This window comes from Phalacrocorax carbo, chromosome 2 (genome assembly GCF_963921805.1).
Source record: "Phalacrocorax carbo chromosome 2, bPhaCar2.1, whole genome shotgun sequence".
Classification (NCBI taxonomy): Eukaryota; Metazoa; Chordata; class Aves; order Suliformes; family Phalacrocoracidae; genus Phalacrocorax; species Phalacrocorax carbo.
This window is the reverse complement of record NC_087514.1, coordinates 121,491,220-121,508,310: the sequence shown is the minus strand read 5'-3', so window position 1 is coordinate 121,508,310 and position 17,091 is coordinate 121,491,220. Positions and strand designations below refer to the sequence as shown.

The 17,091-nt window shown below is 47.4% G+C and overlaps 1 protein-coding gene across 4 annotated transcripts in view; it reads left to right on the top strand.

Annotated features, from left to right (window-relative positions):
* The window catches only part of NOD1 (nucleotide binding oligomerization domain containing 1), a 30,673-nt gene extending 18,559 nt beyond the window's left edge, over nt 1-12,114 (top strand). For 2 of the 4 annotated variants that reach the window (XM_064444159.1, XM_064444160.1), the window contains exons 8-12: nt 2,033-2,116; nt 4,975-5,058; nt 5,693-5,776; nt 7,767-7,850; nt 9,269-12,114. In XM_064444159.1, coding sequence (XP_064300229.1) covers nt 2,033-2,116; nt 4,975-5,058; nt 5,693-5,776; nt 7,767-7,850; nt 9,269-9,341 — 409 coding nt within the window. In that variant the 3' untranslated portion in view covers nt 9,342-12,114. Of the gene's footprint in view, nt 1-2,032; nt 2,117-4,974; nt 5,059-5,529; nt 5,777-7,766; nt 7,851-9,268 lie in introns of those variants that run through there. The other 2 variants (XR_010371677.1, XR_010371678.1) reach the window with 2 other exon arrangements.
* The last annotated feature ends 4,977 nt before the right edge of the window (nt 12,115-17,091 follow it).

The window sequence follows — 17,091 nt, the reverse complement described above, 5'->3', positions numbered from 1 at the left end:
GAGCAGAGCTCAGGGCTTGGTCTTGTCAAGGTGTCTGTAAATCCCTTAGGATTCCTTCATTCATTCTTACCTTCTTTCCTTCTGCCACTCCTCCTCACAGCATCATTAGAACAAACCGGTGCAGAAGCATAGTCACATTTTCTACTCAAAGGAAAAAGGAGGGCTGCTTTATGTTCTCCAGTTCACCCATCGATTTGAGGCGTTTCCCCTGTTCTGACAGAGCCTTGAAGGAGAGACAAACTAACAAGAGGACAGTATGTAAAGATAGCCACTTCTCTTACAGCCACATAGCTGTGCTAGAGATATTTGATCATTTGTAAAAGTCTGAGTGGTTTTATGACTATTGGCAATGTACCTAGTTATTGAGTGTCATTGTTATAATTGTCAAACCTTCTGCATCAAGTCCTGATTATACTGTGAGCTGAGAGAGAAAGAAGGAATTCCCACCATCCTTCTCTCTAGTCTGTCCCAAACTGGAGAGTCTGCTATTATTGGAGAGAGGTCTGAATGTACTATAAACCTTTAATCCCTATCCTCTTTCTCAGGAGAGATGTTAGACTTGAGGGTTCGATTCCACCACCGCCCCCCAACGCCACCCCCAGCAAATACTAGTTTCTCTTTCCATTCTACAGAGAGCATTTTTCTCAGAATCTAATACTCAAATACATGGAATTAAAACCCATTTATCCATTGTGAATATCACAATAACGCTGAAATATGAAAATTAGATTTGAACAATCAGATTTTTGGCCTTTAATTTTGTTTTCTACAACATTTCACAAGTACAGTCAACAGCATGCACACTTCCATTGTCATATTGCTGCGTCTGCTGTGCTGTACTTGGTATAATTTCATCAAAGGACTCTTTATTTTCTCCTGTGGAGGAAATAATCACTCCAAATGGATTTAGGATAGCTTGCACAGAAATGTTTAAACAGATATATTCAGCATTTACATAACAAACTGCATTGGGGCTGAAGGACAAGGAAATTCTAGGGAACTTACTGGAAATGGATGTGTTTAGATACCACAAAGCGCAATTGATTTTAAAAGAGCTGCCAACTAATTACCCATCAAGCCGAGTGTGGCTCTGAGTCATCAAGCCATGATCCCTGTAAAAAAAACCCTTATACCTCAGCAGAGGTGCTTTCAAGCCTCATAATATAGGGCGAATTTTCAAAACAGTTGGTGTGCATGGAAACGATTTGACCAGATACTCTTATTAAATGTTGACCAAATCTCTGCAACTTTTACCACACTACCTTCTCTTAACCCTTTGTGTTACCAAGGGGTGTTTTCCCATTGCTTACAAATGTGTGGAAGAGCCCAGGGTCATACTGCCCCTGTGGGATTTTGATCTTTCTCTTGGCAGCTGGAGAGAGAGGAGATACCACTTGGGTGTAACGCTGAAGGAACTGTAACTGTTTTGCCAGACTATTCTGAAGGAGAGGGGGAGCTTGTAGAGCAGTTCACATCAGAAAGTCACCCATTCGGGTGTGGGTGCCTGTGCAGTTGTGCATCTGGGGAATCTTTCCCAAGACCTGTGCTTTTCACTGTGTAAAGGCCAGTCTGTGCCCAACAGGTAACAGGAAAACTGCAGCAGGGATATGGGGAGGAAATGCCAAGAAGGGAAACGATAGGATTTAGGACTTGGTGTATTTCTCATGGCAGCTCACTGTACAGGACCACAAGACTCCTTTACCCCATAAGGGCACAGGGCTGCAGAGGGTTTGCCCAGCGCAGCAAGGTGATCCCAGAAGCCCTCCTGCTACAGCAGGCTGTCTCCTGGAGCTGCTTCTGTGCTGTGGCCTTAGGGTACTGATGAGTCAGCAGAGGCTGATGGTGTGGTGTGCAGGGGGTAGAACACGCCTGACTCAGCGGGAAGGGTACTTGCCAGGTTTTTCACAAGCCTGAAAGACTGGGAAAAAAAAAAATATCAGGGGGAGGGTAGGGAAGAGAAAAAGGGAAAATGCAATGCCGAGGGGCAGTAGGCCAGCACACCTGATATCTCCTGATTTCCTTTCTTCACCAGGATGTGGGGTAATCAAGTTGGAGACGAAGGAGCAAAGGCATTTGCAGAGGCCCTGAGGAACCACCCCAGGTTAACAAACGTGAGGTAAAACAGCAGCAGAGCCAAGCAGCTCTGGTGGCATAGTGCAGGCTTTCCTATTGTGCTTTGAAGCAATGAATCTTCCCACTAAGAGTTAGCTTGGAACGCCATCTGGTATTGCAGCCTTTGCTGTGTAACCAACAGGCTCCTGGTGCAAGCAAGAGGCCAGACTGAATCAAAAAGCCCTGTGCAGCCATTAAGCAAGTTAAAAATATTGCAGGTCTGGCATCCCTTCCTCTGTCTGCACCTCCTCCCCTCATGCTGCACGTTGTTACGGGCATTTGTGAAAGCACGTAGTCAGTGGGTCCCATTTTGATCTTGGGAGCATTAGCAGAAGGATGCACCAGCTGTCACGGAATCAGGCTCCCAGTGAGCTTTTCTCTTGCAAAGGTACAGCAGCTTTTACCAAGTAATTTTTAGGTGATAAACTGTGCGGGTAGGGACAGGGACATTCTTAAATTCTGGCTTATACTGTACTCCAGTGGAGCTACAACACGACATGTTCAGTGCAAATAAGATGTAGTTCTCACTGGAGTTCAGTGATTCATCTCAAACTAGCCTTCTGGAAGCCCTAGCACGCGTGAAATTGCAGCACAGCATGAGGAGAAGCCAGCAACATCACAGAATCACAGGATCACAGGATCACAGAATCACAGAATCACAGGTTGGAAGCGACCTCAGGGATCATCTAGTCCAACCTTTCTAGGAAGAGCACAGTCTAGACAAGATGGCCCAGCACCCTGTCCAGACGACTCTTGAAGGTGTCCAACGTGGCCGAGTCAACCACTTCCCTGGGGAGATTATTCCAATGGTTGACTGTCCTCACTGTGAAAAATTTTCCTTTTGTGTCCAATCGGAATCTCCCCAAGAGCAACTTCTGTCTGTTCCCCCTTGTCCTCTCCATGTGACTCTGTGTAAAAAGGAAGTCTCCATCTTCTTTGTAGCTACCCCTGAAGTACTAGTACATGGTGATGAGATCCCCTCTGAGCCTCCTTTTCTCAAGGCTGAACAAACCCAGCTCTCCCAGCCTATCCTCATATGGCAGGCTGACCAGTCCTTTGGTCATCTTGGTGGCCCTTCTCTGGACCCCTTCCAGCCTGTCCACATCCTTTTTGTATAGAGGGGACCAGAACTCTACACAGTACTCCAGGTGTGGCCTGACAAGTGCTGAGTAGAGGGGGATAATGACTTCTTTATCTCTGCTGGCGATGCCCTTTTTGATGCAACCCAGCATCCTGTTGGCCGCCTTGGCCGCAGCAGCACACTGTTTGCTCATGTTGAGCTTCCTGTCCACCAGGACCCCCAGGTCCCTTTCCACAGAGCTGCTCTCCAGCCAGGTGGATCCCAGTCTGTGCTGCACTCCCAGAATATAAAACAGCCCACCCCCTGCCAGACTTTCAAATGCTGGCTAGGGATTTAAAGATGTACATTCTGGTGGCTGCTGCTGTTTTGGAGTCCCTCCACACAGCTGGAGCACTGGTTTCATGGTGATCCTTTTGATTTGTCTCCCAGTTCCACTGGCCTCCACGGTGAGAGAGCAGACAAGGCTCCTTGGTTTCCCCACAAGGTGGCACATGGCACTAGTTTCTTTAGAATTACGATACTCAGGGAGTTGAGTTTGGGGATCTCTGGAGAGCTTATTGCTGCCACTTCAGATCCAGGGATTTCAGAGCTGGAGCCTTGCCCTCCTTTCTGCAAGTGGATAGCTGGGCTTAAAAAATTAAAAGCTGAACAGGTGCAGTGACCTAGATATATTTAAACTTAAAAGCTATCTGAAATAGCCATCTTCCCATAATTGCAGAATCCATCCAGACACATCAGACTTCTGAAAGAAAACATTTTGAACCTGAATCAGAGCTAGGTTACACCTGGGATTCTCAGACGCTGATGAATGGGCTTGCAAAAATAAGGAGGACTAACTGTGCTGGCTAGGGCTAGGTTTTGCTGGCATCTCTGCAGGGTGAGTCTTCTGCTCCTCACTGCACTTGCACTTGGGTTCATTTCTTATCTTCCACTGTTAATGTTGCTTCATGACTTGAATTCATAGTTAGCACCAGTGGTGCGAAGATTAAGGGAAGATAGTCCCCACCTACAGTTCACTTCAGCATGTTCACCATTTTTAGGCCCTGACTGAGAATATCTAGTTTCAGCTGAAGCTATGAGGGACTTGTGCTAACACATATTTGTGCCGTTGCCCTACTTGATCCTCATTTCTACCTTTTTTTGAGACCTTGCATTATTTTCAGGCTCTGGCCTGGCTTTTGAGGTGGGAAATGCTTTTTGAACTCCCAAAGCCTGGAGCATAACTTAACTGGATGATTTTGCCAATGTCTATTCAAAGTATAAAGGGCAGACTAAAAAAATGTTTTGTGGTTTGCAATGGAAAGCATGTGCTTACAAGCTCATCTCTCCATACACAACAGAAGGTGGTGTGTTTGGAAGAAGAATGAAATATTCATGCATCTGAAGGACTTAAAGGACAAAGTGCCCAGTTTGTCCAGGGAGTTGGGATGACAAATGTGTGTGAAAATCTGGATACTACCAAGTACAACTCTTTGTCCTTGTTAAAAGCCTTGACTCTAAAATCACTGTGTGCACCTGTGCTGTAAGTCGCAAGAGAACAACTCAATGACAGCAAACCTGATGGCCTGTGTGATGGACCTGCACTCAGGCTGCAGACTGTCAACTCTTCTCACTTGTAAAAGTCATAAGGACTTACTTGTTTGCAAAGTACATGAGCCTTTGAAACACCCAAATGCTGTACAACTGGGAAACAGATCATCCAGGATGTTCATTAATATTTGTCAGTGGAGGGGCCAAGTGGTGCTGGCTGTTTCTTACACCTTTGTATCTTTACTTCACAGTCTGGCACTCAATGGCATCACGACAGAGGGAGGCAAAAGTATTGCTGAAGCTATGCAACACAACAACTCCGTGAAAATATTCTGGTAATTGACAGTGTGGTCTACTTCTCCTCCTCTTCTTTCTCCAGAGAAAGCTGCAGGCAAATTTTATTTCTTCCAGTCCCATGCCTCCTCCTACTCTCCCCTCTTCCTCTCTCCCTCCCCCCATCCCTTATGCATTCACTACCAGCAAGCTATAAGATATATCCCTTGGGAAGAATGTGGAGGTAAGTAATGAATCATCAGCATGTGACCTTTAGGACAGATTCTGATGTCCCAATGTCATGCTTCGCTCTGCTCCCTCCCTCTTGCTTTCCCCATCTTCTCTTAACTTCCATCGTCTGAAGTAAAGTTCTTTGTCCTCAGTTTTTGCACCTCTTCAGTGTTGTCTCTACCCTCTACCTTTTTCCACCACATCTCACCCACCTTTTAGGCACTAAAACATCATGAGAAAGTATCATTAGAGAATTGCTCTGAGAAATTAAGATCTGATACTCTTGTCTCTTTTACCTCCAGGGCTCCTCTTCAATATCTCTTTGTGCCCAGCCTTTAGAAATTGCTCAGGGCAGGAACAGCACATCCCCCTTTGGCTGTCTAAAGCTAAGTCACAGACAAGCTGGAAAAACGGGACTGAAAAATAATGATAACATCCTAAGTGAACATTTTGTCTCCCACTTAGGTTGACTAAAAATGAGCTGGATGATGAGGCAGCAATGAGTTTTGCAGAGATGCTGAAGGTCAACAAGAAACTGGTGCATTTATGGTGAGTTACATTCCACAGAGGCACAAGCTCTTTGGCAGTCGCTGCATTAAAGCTTCACCTTCCAAGTCTATGTAGGTCACAGTGAGCTTTCTGTGCATGGTCTGGATGCAGCTGACTGGTTGTAGACAGTTCTAATGGAAAGTTAATAAAGCTGCTGTCTAGCATTTTGAACCTGCTTTCATACACAGAAAAGTTTAAGCTGTTTGTGTGTCCGGGTAACTTTTGAAAAGGTAATTGATTTAATCTCTCCTTAGGGGAACAGTACTGGCCTGAAACACAAAAGTTTCAAAAAAAAAAAATAATACAGGCATACAGCTAGAATAGAATAACCGTATTATGACTCTTACTATTTATCATCATACTGTGAAAGCAGCAAGCTCAACTCTTACTCTTCAACCAAGTAAATACATGGCAGACACTTAAATGCATGTCCCATTTGCCAGATGTTTTCTTCCAGGGCTAGCACTTTCACTAATCCAGAGGTTCACAAGAATTTTTCCATGGATGGGGCTGGGCAGACGTAGGCTGTGAAGCAAATAGCCATCCATTTATTCTAAGCGATCAAGAGAACATAACAAACTGAGTCACTTTACAAGCTTATAGAAGGACTTTGCTAATGACAGTCTAGCATTCCCTGTATTAATCATAGTTCCCGCCCCTTAGGAAGCATGCTGGTTGTGAGAGGTGCCAAGTACTTGTAGCCTCTTTTGAAAGGGGTAGAAGCTCTGGTGCCCATTGCCCTGAAAAAAAAAAAAACGGGGGAGGGGGCAGAGTGGGCTTGATTTCTTTGTGCACAGATGCAGAGGCGCATCACTGAGCAGTTTGGTTTGAGTTCATCATAAAACTTTCCCCATCCAAAGCAGGTATGGTAATCTAGATACATGTCTTTACCATGGCTCAGTAATGTTCAAGTGTTTCGGCCAGTAGTCAAACTTATATCCTACTTTGTTGGTTATGCCAGCGGATATCTCCAAAAGGTGGTGACATGTATAGATGGTTAACTTGAGGTAGAACTGAAGTGTTTTTCCAGCAGCAGAAAGAATCAACTGGATACCTTTGCATTCATTTACCAAGTGCAGAAAGTCCTTTGATAGGAATGCATCCCTGCTTCCTTCCTTCCCTCCCTCCGTAAGAGATCATTCAATTCATTCCAGTTCTCAGCCTCAACCTGAATCCTCTGGGATTCATACAGCCAGTCACATGGAATGGTACAGCTATGGGGCACCCCATGGTAGACTGAAAGGGAAGTATTGAATTAGGCTAGGCCGACGAGTATTTTTATACTTACGCAGATTAAGGGGCTTTGTTCGGTTTTAGTGAGGGGCATGGTCTACAGTCATTAATAAGAATTAGCTAATATTCCTTCAGTTGTGCTACTTGAGGATCTGTTGTTTCTTTTATTTTTCCCCTCAGCTCAGATTAGACGTACTTTATACCTGCTAAGGTGGCTTCACTGGGACTTGGCACCTGCTCATACCAGAGTCAAATTCAATGCCTTATTCTTCAAAGATCTTGCTCGTCTGTTAAACAAGACAGGAGGATTTGGCAACCTCTAGATCATAACTGCTAAAACACTAGGCTTACACAGGTTCTGTATGCAGAATTTTCTGTACGTTACTTAAGAATGTCTCACAGTGTCCTTAATAAGAAAATGGAGCTGAGAGGTTAGTCCGTCTCAGAGTCCAAATATCACGATCCCATACCAGTAGCGAGCAATTCTCAGCAGAAATTTGTCAGCTATGTTAATTAAGCTCAGTGTCTCCAGGATGCAACCGCATACAGGATTAGCAGGAAGAGACTGATACTCTGGGCTCTGTTTCTGAAAGTGCACGTGGGGCATTTGACCGGTACTGTGTACCATCCTCACAGATAGAAATCACATCCGTCTTCTGGTGACAGACAGCTTTGCTCCTTGACGTCAAGCTGAGCGTAGGTTGTGCATGCGCTGTAAATTAGTTTGCATGTTTGACATGAAGTGCTTTCTTTGTAGGCTTATCCAGAATCAAATTACAGCCAAAGGGGTGAAGTACCTCAGCGAAGCTCTCAAGGAGAACACAGCTATTAAAGAAGTCTGGTAAATAACCCCTCCTCAGAGGCTCACTTCATAAACTTTCTTTCCCTTTAAAACGCTTTTGGCATTGCTACTTTGAAGCCTAAAAAGTCCAGAGCAAGTTCATGCGAGGCAGGGGTTGTAGTTCCTGCTGTGGGTTTCAACTAGGTAAAAAGCCTTTGTCACGGAAACACTTCCCTGTGTGTTACAAATGTCAAGCAGTTTGGGGAGTTCACATCTGTCTGTACTACTGACTCGCAGAACGTGTATGTTTGCAGAATTGGGGCCTAAATTCATAGACCACGTTTTGCTTGTCCCGCTTTATTTTTAAACTTCTGAACGTGTTCATGCTTTTCAGGAGCTAAATCCCAGCGAGCAGGAGATGGTTACATTTAATTACCATTACTAATTTGGTTCATAGAATTTGTGCTCCAAACACACTGAAAGCGCTAAGCTACAAGATTAACTTTTTGTAAGATTTGCGTGGTTTAGATTAGGTAGGCATTGCATAGTCACACGTGCACAGTAAGGCACAAAGCCAGATACCTCATTCCCTCCCTCACCTCAAGGAACTCAGGATTCAATAGAACTGTGCTGGTTTTAGCACTGCTGCTTTATTATTGAACATGAAATTTATTTTTAAATATACGTATTTGTTTTAGCTAAAGGACACTGAATTGTTGCTTAGAAAGACGATGACTCACTATATGACTAGTGGGTTCCCTGGAGATGTGGAAGAGATGCTTTTTCTCAAAGGCCACTGTTGACTTTCATCTACGGAAGAGGCATCAATTCCCACTCAAATCATTCTGAATCTTCAGACCAAAATCTGTCTTTTGATTCTTGCCTGAATTTTCAGAGGTGTTCATTAACCCCAATAATTTCATAAGTCAAAATGGTTTAAGAGATTTCAGAAACATTGAAAGCTGCACTTACCAGGCTGCTCATTTTCAGGGGTGTAAATATCAGTGTAAATTACCTTTTTGTAGCCAGACTTGAAAATTTTGCCCTAAGTCATTTCACATTAATAATGCCTTAAGTACTTACCCGAATTTTGTCCCCATGTTGTCATGGAAGACGCAAAATGCTCTGAAGAGTGATTACATTTCTTTAAACTGTATGGTAAGAACCTTTGTCAGCTATATGCTGTTTGCTGAAATGCAAACAGCCGGGTATCCAACACCGATTTTAGTTCAGTGAAGTTTAGGTGTTAGATCAGTTTTTATTTCTGAAGAAGCAGCCTTGTTCCCGGTATGGGCAGTGGGAACAGCAGTGCTGCAGCCTGCATCTTGTGAGGCCGGTTCCCAGCTGTGAGCCCTTGAGAAGCATGTAGCTCGCACGGCATTGCAAAGCTGTGATCTCTGCTCCAAAGCCTTGGAAAAATAGAAGATGGGCAACGGTCGCTACCTTACATCCACATCCCTTTTCTTTTTCCCCTCCAGTTTGAACGGGAACCTGATAAGCCAAGAGGAGGCCAAAGCTTTTGAAAATGAAGAACGAATCATTTGCTTCTGAACGAGGACTTGCCCATTTTGACAAGCTTCCTGTTACAAAGGTTACTCCTACACCTGGACTGCAGAGTTTATAAAGGCATATATCTGCAACGCTTGTGGCAGCCATCGTGTATCTCTCTTCTGCCTTTTTATGAACATGCTGCGCTCCCTTGGCTCCGTCCCTTACCCTGCCTGTTACTCTTAATCCTTTTGGTGAGTGGGAAGTTGCATGGGTAAATAATTAATGTTTGTGTGATGCTTTGAAGATGAAATGCAGAGTGTTAGCAGACCAAATCCACTGGCATTTTGACAACTGAGTTTAGATTTATTCTGTACACTGATGTAAATAATCTCTAACTTATTTATATACAGAAATATACACACAGACATATATATATATATATATATGTAAGAAAGGTTGCAAGATGCACAAACTCCCAGAACTCACAGTATTATCTGCTGCATAACTGAAAATGAACATATGTAGCTTTACTGGAAACATAATCCATCTATAATAGTTGCACGGTACCGATGTTTTCAACATGAATACCTTTCTCCTGCCTAGAACTTAGGCCCTTATTTCTCCACTGACTAGAGGCAGCGTCATAGACACTGGGTTTGGGGGGTTTTGGTTAGTTGGTTTTTCTGAGACATGGGTACCTCAGGCTCAGGTTACTTTCAATAATCTTTTTTTCCATACTGAAGCCAATACATTTTCTTTTATACAACCAGAAGTCCTTACTGCCATCACTGTAAAAGCATAAAACTGGCAGTAAAACACTTTTGCTTAAAATTTCCCGAGGGCTGCACAGAAACTGCCACCTCCTGTTTTCACAGTGTTTGTTCTGGGGAGGGGGGCTGGAGATAAATGTAAAATATTAATTAGCAGGCTGTTCAGTGCCTTGGCTCTTGGCCTAGACACCGTGCTGGTGGCAATACACTGAGTTGCCTAGCTTCAGTGGGGAGAAGGGATGATTGAAAATCAATTGTGTCACATAGAAATCCCTTCTCCCAGCAACATGCAAGCACAGAAAATGATTGAGATTTGCTTGGAAAGCTTTTATTCTGTGCCTGAACTTCACATGCTCTTAAAAGAAACCAGTTTGCAAAAGAGTGGGCTATTTGATTTTTTGTGTGTGTGTGTGTGCACAGAAATTGGGCATGCTTTACACAGGTAAACTCAAACTCTACCCCACAGTGTGTACAAGGAAACTAAAATGGAAATGCATGATCCATTTTCCTTCCTTCTCCCATGTTACCACTCCCCAAAATGCTGAGAAACAATTCTCCAGTTGCTGACTGGCCCACAACACCTTGGGAGGCTGGAAGAAGAATCTCCAGTTAAAACACCAAACCAATGATCCTTCACCTTCCCATCTCCCAGATCTGCCCCATAAAGCAAAACATGGATGAAGGCTTGCTTCGTAGGTCAGCACCTCTCTATTTCCTACGTGGTAGCAGACCTTTCCAAGTCCCCAATTCTGTCTACTCCCTTAACACAGTTTAAAATACTCATAAAGCTTTTTACAAAACCCACAGTTTAAAAAAAAAAAAAAAAAAAAAGAAAGAAAAAGAGGAGAAAAACAACTCAGTGTTCATCATTTGTCAGTGTTTTTTCCTCCCTGTCCATGGTATCAGCGCTGATATTTCACAGGGAGGGAGGTGAGGCTTTTAGACCGTGCCAGAGGAAAGTCAGCTAACTTGAATGATTTCTGCACTTGAGCCATTGGTTTGCTGAAGCAGAAGGGCACACCGTTACAGATGAGCTGGATATCAGTTGCGAAAAACATCTGCCAAAGCAAGGCCTTTAAATACATCTCAGCGACTTTAACAAATCAGACACCCGTGCACCTTGTCAAAAGGTTGTTCCTGTTTTTGCCAGCCTGCCCTTCACCAGAGGTGTCTTTTGCCTATGCTGGAGGGAGGTGTGCGCCCAGTTTGCTGTAATTACCAAATTATTTGCTTATTTCCCAGATAGAAATTATAGTTAAAACCTCCAGCTCCAGTCCTAATTTCAGGGATAGGCTAAAGCAGTACAACGTGTCCCCGACAGCTCCCTCCAAGCTTCCCAGTGCAGACACGTCAGCCCCTTTTTTAGTTTAGAGCAGCCTTTGGAGCTATTCGTAGCGTGACGACAGCCTCAACCCTGTTGCAAATCCCGTTATGTGCCCGGCTGTTAGAAGCCAGGCATCCAGGGCAGTGTTTTCAGGGACAGGAGCATCTGCAGGGCTGCAGCAGCTAAACACAGCCTTGGAGTCAGCAGTGTCAGGATCAAGCCCGGCTCCACATAGGACAGAGTTTGGCACCAGTGATGGTGCCAGTGACCATGCCAGTCACAGCCACTCATTTCAGAGGTGATCCTGGGATGCGAGTGCTTGTTAGGGTGGGGCTGAAGGTCTGAGCACAGCTCAGGCTGGCTTTGACAAGACTGAGTGGTTTCACAGCATCCCGCTCCCAGCTTGCCCAGGGCAGAGGGTCTGCTTCAGGCAGGCACACCACCGCTTCAGGAAGCGTGCTGGGGAAAGGGGTTGCTGCTCTGGGAGTAGCTGGAGTTTCCTTGGTTATTGGCAGAGCGTTTCAGGCCGCAGTTCTTTATTCGTGGGCTTACTGGACTATATGTAGAGCACATCACAGCAGCACCTTTGCAGCTTGCAGCAAGAGCCTTGTTTACTCAAATTCAGAGACAATTGTACCTTTTTTAAAGACTTGTTTGTAATTTGCTAAGGCGTTCTCTGTAAGCAGCGTTATGGTTTTTTCCACTTGTTCACTGTGATAATAAACAGCTTTTTAAAGAACTTGAACAGGCTGCCTGCGAGTGCTTTGGCTTTGCTGAAGAGCTATCAAGCAGACACTTGGCTAGATTGAGAGGGGACCGTGTCAGGCTAACTAATTCTGGCTGCAGACATGAGAGGAGCTGCCACAGCTGGAGAAGGGCATTCACAGCTGCCGCTGTCCATGAGGGACCTTTCCAACAGTGGGTGCCAACCCAGTTTAGGGGCAGCGAGAGAAACCACCATGCACACACTGCTGCTGTGCTGTGCCCCTGTGGCCCTGCCACGCTGACGGCAGGGGTTCTCTGCATTGCCATCAACTGCTGGGGGCAAACTCGTGCTGGCTTGAGGTGCGACACTTGCATTTGGCTGGTGCAAGCTGCATGTGCTTACTGGTGGTGCCAGATAACACAGCAAGCCTTGCTGCAACGCAGTGCAGTCCTGCTCTGGTCACGCTCCGCCAGGTCTTTGGGAAAGGATGCTCCTCTGAGCCTGGTTTAGTGCCACTAACTGGGTGTCAGAGCCCAGTTCAAGACTCACAGGGTGGTATGAGGCCACGCGGCCTTTGCTCTTCAACCACAGCCAGTGCAGGATCCCAGTCCCTCTGTTCCATGCCATAGGAGCAGTGCTGACACTGAAAGTCAGCAAGAGACCCGCACCTGCTTCCCTGCAGTTTCACTCCGTTCCCTGACCTTGGTTTGGCAGAGGAAAACAGGAGCTTATGGCAAAACTATAAACGGCCACGCTTGGGAGCAAAGGTGTCAGAGCCAGGCCAAAGGCAGCGAGGGACGGGTGCACCATGAGGAAGGCGAGGTTGGTGCAGAGGCCGCTCTGTTTGCAAACTGAGGAAACAATCTTAGCAGCAAAAACCTGCAGCCATGCACAAAGGACATGACTGTTGCTTTATTAGGTACAGACAAAACAGGATCACACTAGATGAAAATGGAGGCCAGGTCAGGAGCTGGCTGTTGCACTCAAGGACTCTGAATTTACTCACCAGAGGTGGTTTCTGTTGGCTTGCTGGGGCTCTTGTTGCCCCTGGGATGGATGAGGCTTCTAAAAACGTGCTTGTAGCTACAGCGGTGAGTCCTTCCTCACTTTCCCAGGTGGGGACAGATGCTGCAGGGCAGGTGACAGGTGCTGGGACTCCCCTCTTGTCCCTGGGGAATCCATGTTCCACTCTCCTGTGAATCTCAGTGGGGCCGAGGTTAGCCAGTGTTCGTTCTCCACTCCCAGAGGCAAAACAGAGGTGAGGGCACGAGCTGCAAAGTTTTGAAATAAATTGCCTCAGGTACACAGCGGGATTTGAAAGGAGGGATTATGTTTCAGAGAAAACAGCAGCTTCAGCTTCAGGAGCATCAAGGCACGAGAGGTCACGGCAGGCAGGTTAGGGAACAAAAACTGGTCTCATAGTCAGCCAGGGGCAAAAACTACAGCCATTGCTTTATACTGGGGAAGTGGGGAGCGTCCTGCGCTCTCGTATGTGTGCGCTGGTGGGGAGCCCCCAGTGGATTTCTGGCAGGGCTGGTGCCACCTCACCCACCCGAGCTCAGTGCCTTCGGGGCCAGGCAATGCATTAAGGCGGTGATACATAAATGCTTGCCACACACAGGGCCTGCAGCCGCTGCTGGCACCAGGGCTGCTGAGCGGGGGGATGCCCAACAGCCCCAGGAGGCCCAGACCTCCTGGAGAAATGCAGAAATGGAACATGCAGGGTATGGGAGAGGAGGAACCAAAGGTTTCCCTTGCTCTGGCCATCCTGCTGGTAACTGCCACCATGTTTCTGTCTGCCCAGCAGGGCTGCTAGGGCAGGGCCAGGAATCCAAACCCCCAGCCCTCCCCCCGCCCTGGCCCCACACAAGGAACAGTTCAGGGTGGTTCACAGGGGAGCGGCTCTTGTCTCTTCACCGGACGCAGTTTTCCTGCTTTGGCGGCTCCTCTCATTCCCTCGCCCCACCCCAGAGCCGCCGGCTTTCACAGCCCCAGCCACCACGACCGTGCTCGGAGGGCGGCAGCCCCACGCACCGGCAGCTGCTGCTGCCCCTCTGGAGCAGCGCTGCTTTGGAGGCGTCAGCAGGACAGGGTGGCACACGCCTAATGAGGGCACAACTAAACCAGCATGCCCTGCTCATGCACAGACCCTCCTGCCAGCCCAGCAGGACTGATGAGGAAGGCATCGACCCTTTATCTCCAAGGTTAGCACCCTTGGCCAGCGACCATTTTGTGCAGCACAGGCGAGCCTGGATTTGAGCACCTTTGCTGAGAAAGGTGCTGGACTTCCCCCGTCCCAGCCCCCAGTGCAGGCAGCCAGCCCACGAGGTGGCTGCTGGTGGCACGGGCAAGGGGCCGCTACCACCGCTGCAGTGAGTGGCTGGGCCCAAGAGCAAACCGGCCCTGGAGGCATCCCCTTTGCTCCCACAGGGAAGAGAGACGGACCGCCAGTTATTGCAAACCCTTTGCAAACTACTAAATTATGCCCAACTGCTTGCATCTAGGGATTCATCCTATAAACCTAAGTCAGCAACTTAATTAGCTGCTAAAGCCTCACAAGCCAGGAGATTTCGACCTCTCGGGCTGGAGCAAATAAAGCTGTCAAGTTTTCATGCTTCTGTTACCTGCCAGACTCTTTAATCCTGAGTTTAGCAGATGTTAATCCTGGCCTGGGTGACTTGTGAAGAGAAAAGCTGCTCCCTTTAGAAGTCACCTGGGTCCGCTGAGGCAGGGAGTGGGTGAGGAGACCGCACCGCAGCATGCGGGGGACAGCCCCATGGTGGTTGTTCTCCTCGGTGACAAAACCTTTAGGCTTTAGGTTTTGTTTTTACTTCTGCTTGAAGCCAGTTTAAAGAGGCAATTAGGAGGGTAAGGTGGTGAAAAAAAATCACGTGTGTTAAAATTAAAACACATGTCCAAACAAAGAAATCTGTAACCAGGGTGAAAACTAAAAGCAGGGCAGGAGCTCACCACAAAACATGACTCAAAAGGTAACAGGCCAAATCTGCAGAGGCACAAAGCACCTGCAGTTTTCACCGAGCTCAGCTGAGGACCTGTCCCTGTGCTTTTAATATCTGCCTCCTCTACGCTCTTGCCTTTATGAGGAGTGAGTCATCTTGCGTCAACTGAGGATGGGCTTTATACAATTATTTATTTATGTCAAACTCTCCTCCCTGCCCCCACGCATCTCTGATCTCATTCCCCTCAGAAAACAGATGCTTTATTAAATGAGAGCTGGAAAAACTCCATCTCACTTGGCTCTTGCTAAGGCTACTTGTTGTCCAGTGGCCGGCTGGCGAGGAGATGGCGGGCAGGAGCTGCGCAGCACCTCGCAAGCGGTAACCTCTACGGCCTTGTTTGGCTTTCTGGACATGGGCATCCCCCTCCCTGCAGGGTCGATGGAGCTGGGCACCTCCTCAGCTAAACAAATACTTCAGAGGATGTTCAGAGACCAACAGGCCTGAACCCCCCAGGCACAGACATTGCTCAGGTCTTGTAGCCTTGGAAGAACGAGACCATCCCGCGCACAGGGCACTCAAAAGCCAGAGGAGAAAACGCCTGTTTAGCTCCAGCTGCTGCAGGGGGCTCTCCTCTTCCCTCCCTCCTCTTTGCTGCAGGCTGATGTTTTGCTTCCCTTCCTGCTAAAAGCAATGCCGCATCCAGAAGCGGACATGGACCACTGGTTGTACCACGCAACAGCATGCGGTAGTGGGGCCAGACATGCGCGTGCACACACACACACACACACGTGCAGCATCACCATCTCGCGCTGACAGCCCCCGTTCAGCGCTGCCACCTGATTAACCCCTCAGGGCAAGCAACTCGGTGCAGAGGCAGCACGTCCCACGCCCCAGGTGTAGGCAGGAGGGCAGGACATGGTACCTACTGATGCCCCTAATTTAAATTCCACACACGAAATCCTGTACCTACTGAACTGGAATGATTTCCAGCAGATTTTCCTGATGCAAAGCCAAATGCAGCTCTAATTAGTTATCAATTGCTTCTATAATAAAGCTCAAGACTGAGGAGGAAAACACAGGAATTACTGGCAATGAAGGAATTCAGGCTTCCCAGAACACGATCAGGGGGAAAAAAAATGTTACAATAGCAAGAGATATGAACACGTTCCTTAGTAATTACATCCAACTGTCTCTTGGTGCAGACTTGAATAATTCATGCATTAAAATTATCATCTCCCACAGGGAGAATTAACAACGGTCATAACTGTCGCCATGCTTTAACAACGGGTTCAGCTCCCCCTGGCTACGCCAGAAGGCTTCTCTCAGAAGTGGGGCAAGCAAGGACGGACACCCAGCCTCGGAGGAACCTATGCTATAAACCCTTGCATCACGTTCCACCAGCAGCTATTACCAGCCTGCCAACAGCCCCTCCCCGGCTGGGAGCAGCACCCTGTCGGGTTGAGATGCAACACACCAACATAAGAGGGGGAGTTTCCTGCCTAGAGAGTGAACCGCTTTCGTTTGCCTCGCCCACGCTGTGCATAACCTTGGTGAAATGCACTTTGGTTTTTCTCAGAGCACCCACAGCTCCACCAACTACTATAGGGGAAGGGGTGTAAAATCACCCTCTCCCCCCAGCAGCCTTACACCACACACACCATCCAAAACCTGCATGTCCTCGGTAGCACATGGCTCATCCGTACCCCTCTCCTCATCTCACTTTTAGCACAAGGGCTGCAGCTCCTTAGCTGCTGCCAGGGCAGGCAGGCAGATGTGGAGCACTAACGCAGCCAGCCGGGTCTCTCATGCCCACAGCCACCTGCTGCAGGCAGACCTGGAGGCGACCCGATGCATTCATTAACTGCAGCTGCTGCCTCAGGAGGAGGTTTCCAGGCAGTCAGCAGCGCAGTGATCTGCCATTGCCAGGGAGCTCAACTGGAGACCAATTTAATGCCCTCCGTGGCTCTGGACCTAAATTCCCTCCTCCAGCAATGCATCTATGCAGGAGCCGGGTGTAGTAGCCTCCTCCCCATGTTTAGGGACAGAGGGG